We start from the raw sequence: 13998 nt of genomic DNA on the forward strand, positions 1-13998 counted from the left end.
TACTGTGACTTTTTATCTTTTTGAAGCATGATTCGTCATATTTGGGACAATCTTATTAAAGTGATGGTTCGGAGTAATTTCACCCTAGGGTCCTTTGCACCATGACCTCGAGCCAAACACCCCCCCAGAAGCTTTTTTCACCTGGGTCTAACATTGGGAGAGTTAGCGTAGAGTAGCATTATCAGCTGTATAGCTTAGCGCAGGGGCTAATGGATCCGAAGTGTCTCTTAACATTACCCCACTAATAACGCCCAAAATGATACCAAACGTCTACAAGTAGTACAAATAGGTTATGCGCTCATAAAACGATGGATTGTAAAGTTTGTAAGTACACCAGAAGTTTATGTAAATAACACTTGCCTGCTGGCTTCTGCTCTCTGCTGTTGTTGTTGCTGCTGTAAGACGAGTGCTTAGGGACATCTACAAATTACAACACCGAAAAGAGATGCAACAAAAATATTTATTAATTTAACTTATTTTTTAAAGTAAGTGCTGTAGAATAACTAGCAGGAGACAAGTTATAATTGAGGTAAGTTTGGAGACATTACCTTATTTAATCATTAAATTAATAAATATTTTTGTTGCATCTCTTTTCGGTGTTGTAATTTGTAGACAGCCCTAAGCACTCTTACTGCCCGGTAGTAACAGCAGCAGCAACAGAGAGCAGAAGCCAGCAGGCAAGTGTTATTTACATACACTTCTGGTGTACTTACAAACTTTACAATCCATCGTTTTATGAGTGCATAACCTATTTGTACTACTGTAGACGTTTGGTATCATTTCGGGCATTATTAGTGGGGTAATGTTAAGAGACACTTCGGATCCATTAGCCCCTGCGCTAAGCTATACAGCTGATAACGCTACTCTACGCTAACTCTCCCAATGTTAGACCCAGGTGAAAAAAGCTTCTGGGGAGGTTCTGGCACATGTCAGTACAGATGTCCATCTACTTTCAGGCCATCTCAGTGTACAAGAGAGAAGACCATGAAAGAAATACCACTGGATTGAAGATATGGGATTTCACTTGAGAAGATATTCAAAATGGCCAAAGTACAAAAGGGAAAATAAATGCTACAGTGTGTGTACAGTAGAGAATATGAATAATGAAATTAAAGTTTCTTTCTACTGGTGTGTCAGCATGTCTGCATGTGATAAGGTCTCTTGGGTAACTACCAAGATAAGAAAATCTTTTAAACCTGTTGGATTGTATTCCGTACAGTCTGACAATGCCATTTCCATCCTTTGTGAGTGATTACACTAATTGTCCGCTTTTGTTTGTGTCTATTCAATACAAAATCATGTTGAAACATAACACCAGTCATCCATTCAGGCAGCCAATCACATCAAAACACAGAGGGCACATTGTTTCTCAAATAGAATTAATAGGTTACTAACTGGATCTACAAAATAAGCCTAAAATCTCTGAATTTGTAATAAGCTGTTATATGGTAGAAAGTTATAGAGGATGGTTTTGAACTTAACAATGCCACCACATATACTGTATTGCTATAAACAGAAATATTGATTATAATCACTTTTACTTTTCAACAAAGAGAAACTAGATGACTGAGTTGATGCATTTGCTGCTCTCATTAATACAGAAGTCCATCACAGTGGATGCAGAGTCATAAATAAATGAAGATGCTGATGGAGTCATGACCTTCTCCTCAAACAGGTTATTGATGTTCTTAACTACTGCGGCTTGCCAGAGGAGGTTTTCATTTCCTCTACATAGGGGCAGACTCAGGCAAACCCCTAGCAACAAAAACGTGATTTCATATTGATATTAGTTATGAAGTGGACATGTATACATTTATTTTATTAATTTGTTTTAAATGTTGCTATTGAGTAAAATACTGCAAGTAATAAAATAAAGTCCATACTGTCACCTTACAATGATTGCGTTCTTACAGTGTCTTTGAGGACAAGGTTTAGAAAACTGAAATATCAAGACAGCCAATACATCTAATATGTACATACATTATTAATTATCTCATCATTAAGAACCATGGAGAGTTCACCCAGAGTCTAATGAGATGACTTAAGAGCTTAGACAGAGCACAAAAAGCCGACCACAGTTGGTCAACCAGACTGCCCTCTAACCATGCTAATGCTCCTTAGTTAAAAATGTGAAAATATTCTGGTTTTCATTGCACAAATCTCAGGTTATTTTGGTAGAAATGTACACTGATACACCAATGATTAAATAGTACATGCAGCTTTGATATTCCTTTATCTGAAATACAGAAACGCTGGATTATCCAAACAAAAGGAATAGGAAGTCATTTTTCTGCAGGTTAATATGATAAACCAAACCGCCTAAAAGGTCATTCCACCATGAAATCTTATAATAAAAATTGAGCAGAGAGGGGGGCTTAATGTGGCCATTTTCTCTGCAGACACCCCACTCTGACAGCCCCTGCCACCACCCCTCCTCCAACAGTGTGAGACCCCAAAGGGAGGAGAGCTGCACAGCCATTGCCAAGGAGACCAGACTGAATCACAGCTGAGTTTGAGATGAGAGGTGCTTTAATATTCCCTGTCAGAGCCTATCTGGAGCACTGGGCAGTACAAACTGCAGACAAAAGAACATTGTCACCATCAGTCTAGGTAAGACGGAATAACATGGAACACCCTGTCACTAGGACGATGCGAGTTGAATTCTGGCTTCAGCCCTTTGGTGGATGTCACCCCCTATAACTCCCAATGTCTTTCTTAAGCCGATTAATAAGGACAATATTTTAATAAAACTGTTCCACTGAAATACTAGAAGAAAAAAAAAAAAAAGGAAAACTCAAACCTATGATGGAACATTATAACTAGGGCAATCATGACTGTGTTGCTTTATATTGATCACTAATGCCTGCTGGCTCAGTGACACCACAGCTCCATCAGGCCTACCATCCCCCCTAACACCCACACCCCTTGTTGTCCTGGAGCATCCTGTGCAAATATTGATTATCAGGGTTTTATCTGTGTGTTGCTCCTGAAAGAACACAATTGGAGGTATGCATGCTTTAGAAGCTAATCAATCTCAACCATGGTAAAGACAATAGATTACACAAAAAACACAAACTGGTAATGAAACACTGCTATACCAGGTGGAGCTCTCCAGGGTGCTGAATCGCCCCTTTGAAGTGCAAGACTGAACACAGCAGGGTCACTCAGCATGTCAGGGAGAAACATGACTCATCTTCACATGTCATTTTCAAATGGTTCTAGTTCATTTTGTTTAAGCTGCCATTATGTACAGTTTGAGGGCATGCTTTACTTTGTTTTTATTTTACACTGCAGTAATAAGGCAAATTCCACGTAGCGTAACTACTGTGGCAATAAACTCCTGATTCTGATCGGTTTTCAGGAATCAAGGGTCATTTATTTGCTATATCTACTACTTGTTTTCCATACTGTACGTTATGCCCATGTCTGTATGCTCAAAATAATGTCCAGTAGAAAGAGAAGAGTATATTCAAACATAATCCAAGATTCAAATTAGGTCTGCTGCAGAATTCTGTGACATAACTGCAGTTGCTGCAAAGACAGATAAGAGTAATAGCATCCTCAATAAGTGCAATTCAGCACTATGAGGACATCCATAAGGACACACAGACAACCCAAGCACACATGGACCATAACACACTAACCCACACATTTCAACAATTCTAATTACATCGCTTTGTCTTTGGGTTTCTATATTTAGCCCTTAGTAGTTCTAACGATGTCTGACTTTGAGCAGCAGAAAATAAGACCATATCAAATCATTTTTAGAAAGGCTTTGCTTTGACAAAATGTATCACCATAATATGGGACATTACTGCTTTACATGATATTTTATGTGTCAACATTTGTAAAATACATGTTAAACTGGCAACAGATGACCATGAAGTAGCACTGTTATCAACTATAATTAAAAATATTTAACAATGTTCAATTAATGCATATCCTATGTCCTATAAACATATCTCACAGTACTTTTGTACATTTGACAGTTTAGGTTTCTGCAGTTTTCTAATTAAAGTACAGCAGCAACCTCCGGTTTAGCTCAAGCATAATTAGTAGCCTCCCAGAACAAAATTAGGAGAACAGAGAAAAACTCTTCGTTACACCAAATGCAATAGGTCACTGAGCAAGTCCATTGTTCTGTGTTTGACAGCCAAGTCACAGCAGTAGGTGAGAGGAAAGCCAGACAGCCTCCCTATCTCCTCTCTCCTTCGTTCTCCCCTTTAGTTACAGTGAAAGATTTGAAAAAACTGAAGGACAGGGTTAGAGAATAATTAATTCCATCAATAGGAAAAAAAAATGTAATAGTAGCCTATTGCTTTTACATGAAATGGCAAGAAAAGCACTAGGCACAATGCTACAGTCGCACCAGAAGGCAATCTTTCTATTGATAACCATTTCGAAAACCATCTCTGCCAGGTGTCCTAAAACAAAAATGCGTCAAAGGAGTCACTTAGAAATGTCCATTACAGACAGAATACCAGCTGAGATCAGTTGCAGTTTTTTTTAAACCAGGGCAGCAGTTTTCATGATTACATTATGTGCTTACATAATTGCAAAAGGGTTCTCCACAGAAATGCAGGTGAACATCATTTTATACACATTTGTGAAACACAATTGATTTTATAAAAAGGCAATTAGCCACTATGCATAATGTATAAATGGCATGTGTGGTATGAGCAGAGACCAATAGAGATTCATTGTGGGAACACACAGGATAAACTAGGAAAGTGTAGGTCAACATGAAGAACACAAGTTAAGTTTTGTTCTTTGGCACATAGAGCACCATACATCTCATGACCACTTCCACTCTGTAATCACATTTCTAAAAGCATGAATAGGCTGACACCTACACCTAATTTCACCATTAAGCCGGTTTTCATGCATTGATGTCAAAACAGGTTCTGTCCTAGGTGCCTGTAATTGACATTTACTTCAACAAGAAGTGTTGACTCTAAAAACACAGAAGTTCGTGGTGAGCATGAGCATAATACAATTACAGTGCACAGCCAATATAGCAGGGATTGGAATGCCATGGCCTAAGTCTCCTCAAATGTAATCCGTCAGGCAAATATTCTCTGCTTCATCCCACATACAACTGCTTTTTCGCCTTTAATTTTTGATAGGACAGCAGGATGAGAAAGGGGAGCGAGAGGAGCAAGACATGCAGGAAATTGTCACAGGTCGGATTCGAACCCTGGACCTCTGCGTCAAGGCATAAACTTCAGAATATGTGCGCCTGCTCTACCCACTGACCCAACCCGGCCACACCAGTGTGGATAATGTTTTATGAATTATCAGTCATCTGAGATTTAAAGTACAGCCCAAGACCATTAACTTGGCTAAGCCCATTTGGCCAAGGATCACAGCCATCAAGCAAAGCCACCCGCTAAGCAGATCCACTAATAGAAACATGAATCATGGGTCTAAAATTAATGTGAATAAACAGAAACTGTCTATTACTTTTGCAGAAGAAGAATCAAGAGGGATGAATGAATGTGACTGAACAAGAATATCAGAAATTCTAACAGCAATGTTAAAACTGTAGCCAATACACTAATACAAGAAATGCGTAACAAGCAGTTATACCATTTTAAGTAAATATATAGGCTAATTAGGTAGTTGTGTTTGGAAATTTAACTAAATGAACATTGTTTAAAAAACAAACTTACTAGAATTAATTGTTCACAGAATGTCCTTTTCTCAGGAGCAACAGCCTAAGCAGGTCATTTACCAAAGGTTAAACACCCATGAAAGCAGGCCCTGTGATGCCATCTGGAGTCACAACATGACAAAAAGTACAAAAAACCTGAAAACTAGAGCACAGAGCTGCACTGCCAAGCACATAACACTAACGCTTATTTGGAAAGCATAGATGATATTCAAACCACGAAACAAAATAGGCAACAATACCTGGCAAATACCGTACCTGGTGTGAGAGATAAATGCAGAACAGAGAAGGAAATTCTGTTTCACTTTCACACAGTATACATGATGGACATCTACCTTTGGTCCATTGCAATTCCATACATTTAAGCTTTTGCTAAACCATCTGGATTCCTAAAATAATTGAGAGGATTTGTAAAGGCAGATTTGTTTGTTCATATGAAAATCCCCAACTGTTCCCTCTACCATTAAAGAATGGGTCCTATCCAGGATTATACCAGCCATGTGCTCCTTTTTTGCCGCCATGTGTATAAAAAGGCTGCCAGACCAAGCACCGCATCTACAGTATAAGCCCTATCGCACTACACATACAGTCCTGACATTACTACTGCACCGCTCTGCCGCAGAGGCTGTTCCTTAGCAACCAGATCAGGAAACCATAGCAACCATAAAAAAAAAAAGGAAGTCATATTTTGTGATAAGGATACTAATGTAGTGTGCAGGTGACAATTTATGAATAGGTTTAGTTAAAAGCTAATTATTTCTGTGGGATGTTTGGTAACTCATTTTTTTCACTCCGCTTCATGTGCAGTGTTGTAACACTTTAAGGCCCACAAAGGCCTACATCCCAACTAACTTATTAAGTGAATACCAAATCCATTCATACCGTTTTGTAGGATAATTAGATTAAGTCCTAGAAACCCATTTCTCGTAATACATTTAGCAAATATTCCCAGTTGACTTTGAACCTGCCGGGTTGTCTCTCTCTTTGGGTAAGGAAGCAATTCTCAGAGACATGAAAAGTTCTGGCTCTTCTTAAACCTCAAAACTCCCTCACTGTGCTCTATAAACTCAGAGGAAATTTGTACCAAGTCTGCCTCATGTGCAGTGTGCAGATGTAAGATCCCTACGCGAGATACCGTTTAGTACCACTAATGGGAAGACCGAAGGTGGAGAGAACATTTAAACTAAACAGCAGTATACCAGTCTCCACTACCAAATGTATGTACTGCACACAGCAATGCTATGAACAGATAAAGGTCTTGCCAACCTCCTTTGACTTCTATCCAACAAAAGCATCCTGTCTTCTTCCCCACTAGTGAGCAATTAATGTATCAGTTGTCTAAGATAATGGTACTTTCAGGTAGAGTGCACTTAGGATGCATACTGTAAATAAACAAATTAGAGTACCGTATAGGCTAGATTAGTGGGTTAACATCTCTTAAATTTATGTAAATGTGGTTACTTTTTCAAAAATGCAGATTAACTAATGTTCTCTCTCTGAGTTAGGGGAGCACTGAAAGTCATGCACAGACAGAGGTAGGGCAAAGGCCTATGCGACTTTCGAACACTTAAGTAGATATGATACCCTAATTAACTGGTATACATTGTATCACACATTTACATGCTGTAGTTCCACAACGTAATATGGGTTTTGTACTTCAGAAGACCGTAGCATGACACAGCTAATGTGTAATCACATTCACTACAATGTTCAATTATTTCAACTTCAGAAAAATTCTTTTTTTTGTTGAAGTAATTTAACAGTTCTGTTAGGTTTAATAGAACAATTGTTACACTCCCCAAAAAATAAAAAATAAAATGTATTTATCCATTATCCAAATGTAATTTTCTCCAGTGTACCCAATTTAGAAACATGCTTTTATATTAGAAGTTTGCAAAAGTGAGGTTCACAGAATCAGCAGTAGAAATGATAACACCTACCATCTTGCCGTCAACAGTATATAGCCTTTTGACAACTCCAGAGTCCAGCTTGATGGCGTCTGTGACGTCAGTCATGACTTGCTCAAAGGAGTGTGCAGTCTTCTTGTTGAGCAAGATCCGTACGGCCTTACGAGGCTTTACTCCACTGCGGACAATGGTTACCAGTTTGGGCTTAATAAAGTCCTTGCCCTCCCTGGTTTCTGGGGCTCCAGTCTTGGCGCTACCAAGGGAAGAAGGGTCACGGAGGGCTGCAGCAGTCCTAGCACCGACTGCCCAGTTGGGATTTACATTCTTTGTGTAGTCTAGCATCTTGAAGGGCTCTATGGATGCACAAACATAGCTCTCCCCTGCAGAAAATCAAGACACATTAGAGAGGTTTTTCTAATTTTCCACAAACTAAAAAGGGATAAAGATAATGGAAAGATCCCACCATAGTGTAATACAGGCTTATTCTGCTCTACAAGACTGGGGAAGTCATGCATTTTGTTTTGATCTGCATCAGCAGTTAATTTTGGACGAGTTTGTCACTTCATTGATCTCACATCACACAATATTAACTAAATCTGGGGCAGAATTACAACAATTTAGGAACACTTCTCACCTTCCACCAGCTGGTCCATGGAGGTGATCTTCGATGCCCCATCAATGGTATATATGGTCCGCACCCCTTGTGGCAAGTTGACATTATCTGACAGAGATCTTGTGAGGTCAGCCAGGAGTGCTTCGATAGACCTAAATCTCTCCTGAGAAATGGCATACACAATCCCTTTGAAATAGCGGTCCCCATTGCGGTAGAAACGAATCTTCTTGGCCTTCTTTTCCGAGATGAGTGCTTGCAGGGTCCTGGTTCTGTACAGGCTGCAGTGAGCACTATGAGTGGGACTGGGGAGCCCATTCCCTCTTGAGCCCCTTCGGGTATATCGCTGAGCCTTGTCCCGCTCATCAAAGTGCTCCAGCTCCATGACTGTGCAGTGCTATTACGCCCTAAATATTATAGGGAGAATGCTTAAGCCATTTAACCCAAATACATACATCATAATACATCAAAAGCAATTAGGCATTCTGTCAGTTGCTTACACTCCTGATACAAGCTTCGATGCTGCTGGTGTGGTACACACATAATGAAGTAACATGTCACACCCATTTCATGCTCCCTAGTGGGTCTCAATTAAAGCAATGAAATTCACATGAATTTGCAGTGGAGAGTACAACACCAACATGGCCACGAATCTTAACTGACATAAAGCTTATGATGGGTAACATATACATACATACATACATACATACATACATACATACATACAGCAAGAAACGGTATATGGATTGTCTTGTTCTGGTGCAATCTCTCTTACCTTTGAGGTGAGGACAGATGCAGATTCTGTAAACAGAAGTGGTCTCAACGAATCATGTATTCATCTGATGCCTTAAATGAACCAGCGTCCCTTTGTTGCCCCTGTTATGGTCTTCTTTCCTGCCTGCCGTGCGTCTACTCTGCTGTGTGTTCGCATGCAGGGAGGAGGCAGGGCTGTAGCCGGTGTCCTCCACCCCCCTCCCTCCCTCCCCTACTCCTCTGCCATTGCAGTGATTTACATCGGATCGCTCGGGTGTCAGCGCTCCTCGTGCACGTTGCTGCCATGGCGCGCCCTCGCAGACACAGAAACCTCTGTGCACGTTTAGCTAAAATGATGCGCGTTCACGTTGACCTTCTTTAATAACCTCATAACTGGGATACTTGTACCTTAATAAAAACCAGTCCACTTATCACTATTCAGTTGGCTCACAGTCACAGAAAAGCGTGGGATTGGCTTGAAGTTACCACTCGGGTCGGGTCGCCTCTGGTTCCAAACATATTTCACCAAAGCAGCAAGCTTCAGATTAACCTCACCAGCTAACGCTAACTAGCTAGCAAACTGACTGAAACCCTAACGCTATACTAGGCTAAACAAATGTTTAAAACTTACCTTTTTCAATGGTGGCGTTTGCTACTTAGTCTTCAGTTTATAACTTTAACTATGTAACGTTAAGGTAAACCATAGACTGTCAATATTTACAGTCAATGAGCGAAACCTAGCATTAGCTGTTGTATGTCACACTGCATTAGCTAAAGTGGATTTTTGTTTATTTCATAAACGGATACTGTTTTCCTCACACAATGGTGACCGAGCAGAGTAACGTGCTGGGGTTACAGAGTGAGCTAAGACTGCACTGTACTTATTCCATGTGCTGTAGACCTTTTTCACGGTAGACATGTTGACATGTCATAGGAAAACACAGGTGTATTCAAACCCATTAATGATGGCTGCATTCCACTTAGGAGAGGCCCTGGTATTAAACCATTAATGATGGTTTAGGCATGCTGACTCACTGAAATATCTTACTGGGACACTTGATGGAACTGAGCCATAGTTACGGTTATCAATCTCAGCTGTGCTTTTCCTACTATGACAAGTCAAAAATGTCTGCTGTGAAAAAGGTCGCGACCAACCCACACAGGTGTGTGTGATATATTGTAATTAATTGAGTCACACGCCGAGCGCGTGGATAAGCGTGATGAGGGGGCGAAGGACGCATTCCACACGGGAACTAATGAACATCACTTAAGAATGAGCAGAAGACCACCTAATGGGTAATTTGCACGTGTTTTTGTATCAAAATCTTCACAGCAGACTGTCATATTACCATAGGCCTACATCTTGCATGAATACTTAATGTGGGAGTGGGTCTATAGGGCACTTTTTCATTTTTTTTTTTTTATGACTCAGCATTTTTGAATTTGATCATACTGATGCAAACAATTACTTTATTACATATGGCTTTTGTCCAGCTGGCCTGCTGAACGCATCTAAAAATTGGAAAGGTTACTTTCAAAAAAGTCACAGTGCTGATCAGGCTGTCCCACTAAAGACCTTAAAACGATGGAATAACTTTTTGAGAAGTTGACTTCTAGTATAAGGGGAACATTGATCAGTTCAGAATCAGAAAGGGCTTTATTGCCAAGTACGTTTCTTGCACATAAAAGGAATTTGTCATGGTGTGGTTGGTGCATGTCACACATTCTCTAAATATAAGAAGGATAAGAATATAAACAATATAGGTTTGTGTCTTCCATAAAGTATGAAGATGAAGTCTATGTATTTGTAAATATTGCCCTTAAAGCTTATAGACATAAGACACAAGTTTTCAGTGAATATCTGGAAGGTAACCTGGATATTTAGAGAAGCACTTTCAAGTCAGATGTAAGTCTATGTTACAGCATGTTAAGGGTTTAAAAAAATATTTATTTGCAAACCTGGGAGCAAGTCACTCCAATCGTATGAAACCTCAAAACCACCTGGGTCTAAGGACAGAGGGTGTCTTTTGATATTATAAAAAAAAAAGACAAATAAAGGAAACTGAACACTTTTCATCTTCACTTGTTTAAACCTTAATATGTTGTTGGGCTTACGTGCAGTTTAGTGTCACAAATTATTATCCAAAAACGGAGTGTCCCAAATGATGAGGGTCTTATTTGAGAAAGGTTAGGGTAGCACAGGTGGTTTAGCAGGTTCATGATTAATTAAGGACATTGTATGAGGAATTTGGGACACTAAACTGCACGTAGGACATTGTATGGGGAATTTGGGACACTAAACTACACGTAGGACATTGTATGGGGAATTTGGGACACTAAACTGCACGTATACCATATTGTTGTTTGCACTTAGGTCCAAGGATGATCTTAAAGGTAATGCTACTAGAGGGAAGTGCTACACCTCTTCTAAAAAGGAAAGTGAGCTCCAGGCTTCTCTTCATTCTTGCAAGGAACAGAAACGGAGGTTGGACTTAGTCGATTCCAGATTGTGTTTTCATCAAAGCAACTGAAAGCAGTTTTCTGATGATATACTTGTGCTTTTTGTTATGGACATCTGTTACGTTCATTATGTTACGTTCTTGTGTGTGCCATAATCCTAATTTGGAGAGAATTCTCAACATCCTGTTGGTCGTGTTTACTGTACATATTCACAAATTCTCATGTATTTTCACTCATGTATTTTCCCAGGCTTCAAATTAGAACATCTTGTCGACGCTTGTGTGATCTTCTGCCCTTTATCAAGGGTCAGTTAGACACAGCAACCACTTTAGAGCTCACTGCAAAGTACATGAGCTACCTGAAGCAGACTCTGCCTCCGAACATTCTGTCTAAAGTAGGTCTACTGCATCCTTTTGGCAGCACGGATCATCTTTGGCTGTAATAATTTTCACAACTTGATGTCTGGTTTTCCACAGGTTAATAAAGCAGTTGAGGCCAATGTGAGTTGTTCGGGGAAAAACGTAGAAATGCCACAGAAGAAACGGTACAAACTCTCCGTGCCATAGAGTTATTAACACTGTGGAAGTTCAATTTTAGCTTTTAATATCACATTTTTAATAGCAAAAGTGCTAAGTGCGAAATATTTCTTTCCCACAGAAGAACAGTCGGGCTAAAGAAGAAAACTTTGCATGGAGCAAAGCCGGCTGCTAAGAAGGCCACTGAGGGTATGACTATCTATTAACTTTACTTCATTGCATTTTGTGTCTGTGGATGCAGTTGTACACGGGATATCAAATTGTCAAATAAATGAATTGCATTGTTAAAGAACCTTGACTGCAGTGTGAGTTTAACACACCGTAAGTATGTCATTTTAGATCATGTCTCAAGAAGATGCACTCAGCTGAAGATCTGTAAACAAGTGACTCAGCCATCTAGCACAGTAACCAGCCCTCTGACAACGGACCAGATGCTTCCTCCAGCTGACGGCCTGACCACAGTGCACGCCCCGCCGATACTGCTGGACAAATCTGCTGTTCCTCGGGGACAAATGCTGCCGGTGTGCCAGGATCAATTTCTCTCTGCCTCGTTTCAGTCTGTGGAAAAAAACTGGATCAACCTGACCCCTGCATTTATTAACCCTACTTCATGTGCTTTCCCACCTGCAATGATCCATCCCACTTTTTTACCACAGATGGGTTCGCACCCATCTTCAAGCCACGCGCTATGGGATGTTGATCCTGGCCTGGCGGATCCTGTTGCTCTCCCATCAGTGAATTTTGGCCAAGCCTACAGCTGCCCACCTGAACAGACTACAGAAGCAAACTTCATCATGCCCCCGGTAGAACAAGGTCCGATCCATTCACCTCTAGTTGGCACAACTGACAGCGATTCAGCAGTAGATTTTACAAACCAACCACTCATCCCGTTTTCTATGTTTCAAAGTGCAACTTCTAATGAGCTGACACCTGAGGCTGGAAATGAGCCAGTGTCCGATGCTCTGTGTGATTCAAGACTCCTTCAAGAGGGTGACCTGTGTAGCAGTAGCCCTTTGACAGACAGTCCACAGGATGTGGTCAATCCATTGTGGCTGGATTTGCTGTTAGATACCAATGGTAACTTGTGCTTCCCTGACGCTAACCTTGTAAACGTTGTTCTTTCACCGTACACAGGGTCCAACTAACTGTCTTATATCACAGATATGTGAAATATATACAGCCAATATTAGAGAAATAGATGTCGAGATATTAGTGTTGTTGCTTTTTTGTTGGTCTATATACATATGTGACAGATGTGTGTGTATAAAGTTTTTTTTTTTTCTCTCTCACATATTGAGCAAAAGCTGCATTTTTGTGATTTGCTTAAGGGGCAAAGAGGCTTGGCATGCAATACATGACTACTGTCATCGTTACGGTACGGCCAACAAATTGTAGCTCATAGTGACCAAGTCCATGAGGTCTGTGTGCAGCATGGTACACAGACCCCAATAAATACATTTTGAGTAAAAAGCGCTGGCAGGTTTTCCCCATTTTTTTGTTGTTACAGATGGCATTTCAGTTTGTCTTTAGTACATTTTTCTTTCTACAGAACATTGTAAGAAATGGCAGCTCTGCATCTTTTCAGTTTCTGAGGTGAATGTCATTTATTGAATTATCCATTTGACTATTTTAAAAATAGCCAGTTCATGTTATTTATGTTACATAACTGGGAAGTCATTGGATGACTGAATACTTCTGTCACTTCAGTTATGAATAAACCCAGTCAATGTTAATCTTTGAAATAAATGAACTGAATTGAACTTGTGTTGTGTGAAATTCAACTGACTCCGCAGCACAGATAATGAGAATTTTGAAAAAATATTTCTAGTTCAAGTACTTAGTATACCTAATCAGAATATTGAACACTGGACTGTATTTTATGTGATTACTTAAACACTGGTCACACAAGAAATGTGAAACATTTGGTATTTCTTTTGTTCTTTGTTCCTATAAATAAGAAACAGTTACAGAATAAACCATCAGTATGCTACTGTAAAAAAAAAACTAATTAACATGTTAAACATACAGCCACTAGATGGCGGTATTAGGCCAACAGATTCA

The 13998-nt window shown here is 39.9% G+C and overlaps 2 protein-coding genes across 8 annotated transcripts in view; one reads left to right on the top strand and one right to left on the bottom strand.

Annotated features, from left to right (window-relative positions):
• dclk1b (doublecortin-like kinase 1b) overlaps window positions 1-9902 on the bottom strand; it is a 34625-nt gene extending 24723 nt beyond the window's left edge. For 3 of the 6 annotated variants that reach the window (XM_039781424.1, XM_039781415.1, XM_039781406.1), the window contains exons 1-3: window positions 8964-9159; window positions 8213-8595; window positions 7612-7958 (exon numbers count right to left, since the gene is read on the bottom strand). In XM_039781424.1, the coding sequence (XP_039637358.1) occupies window positions 7612-7958; window positions 8213-8573 (708 nt within the window). In that variant the 5' untranslated portion in view covers window positions 8574-8595; window positions 8964-9159. Of the gene's footprint in view, window positions 1-7611; window positions 7959-8212; window positions 8596-8963; window positions 9160-9572 lie in introns of those variants that run through there. The other 3 variants (XM_039781391.1, XM_039781399.1, XM_039781385.1) reach the window with 3 other exon arrangements.
• Window positions 9903-10080: 178 nt separating this feature from the next.
• On the top strand, window positions 10081-13273 carry LOC120546549. Of its 2 annotated transcripts, none has more exons than XM_039781531.1 (6): window positions 10081-10237; window positions 11316-11426; window positions 11651-11795; window positions 11878-11945; window positions 12059-12126; window positions 12277-13273. In XM_039781531.1, the coding sequence occupies exons 1-6, from the start codon at window positions 10215-10217 to the stop codon at window positions 13080-13082; spliced, it is 1221 nt and encodes a 406-aa protein (XP_039637465.1). In that variant the 5' UTR covers window positions 10081-10214; the 3' UTR covers window positions 13083-13273. The 2 variants fall into 2 exon arrangements, with proteins under 2 accessions (XP_039637465.1, XP_039637472.1); XM_039781538.1 differs by having other exon boundaries at window positions 11316-11335.
• Window positions 13274-13998: the final 725 nt, after the last annotated feature.

Source organism: Perca fluviatilis, chromosome 2, assembly GCF_010015445.1.
Source record: "Perca fluviatilis chromosome 2, GENO_Pfluv_1.0, whole genome shotgun sequence".
Taxonomy (NCBI): Eukaryota; Metazoa; Chordata; class Actinopteri; order Perciformes; family Percidae; genus Perca; species Perca fluviatilis.

What these genes read in the sequence shown, in the direction of transcription:
- LOC120546549 (XM_039781531.1), top strand. Translation starts at nt 10,215, where the DNA reads ATGAGCAGAAGACCACCTAATGG. An exon ending in TGCAAGGAACAGAAACGGAG is followed by an intron (nt 11,427 to 11,650) that starts GTTGGACTTAGT and finishes GTATTTTCCCAG; the next exon opens with GCTTCAAATTAGAACATCTT. An exon ending in CTCCGAACATTCTGTCTAAA is followed by an intron (nt 11,796 to 11,877) that starts GTAGGTCTACTG and finishes GGTTTTCCACAG; the next exon opens with GTTAATAAAGCAGTTGAGGC.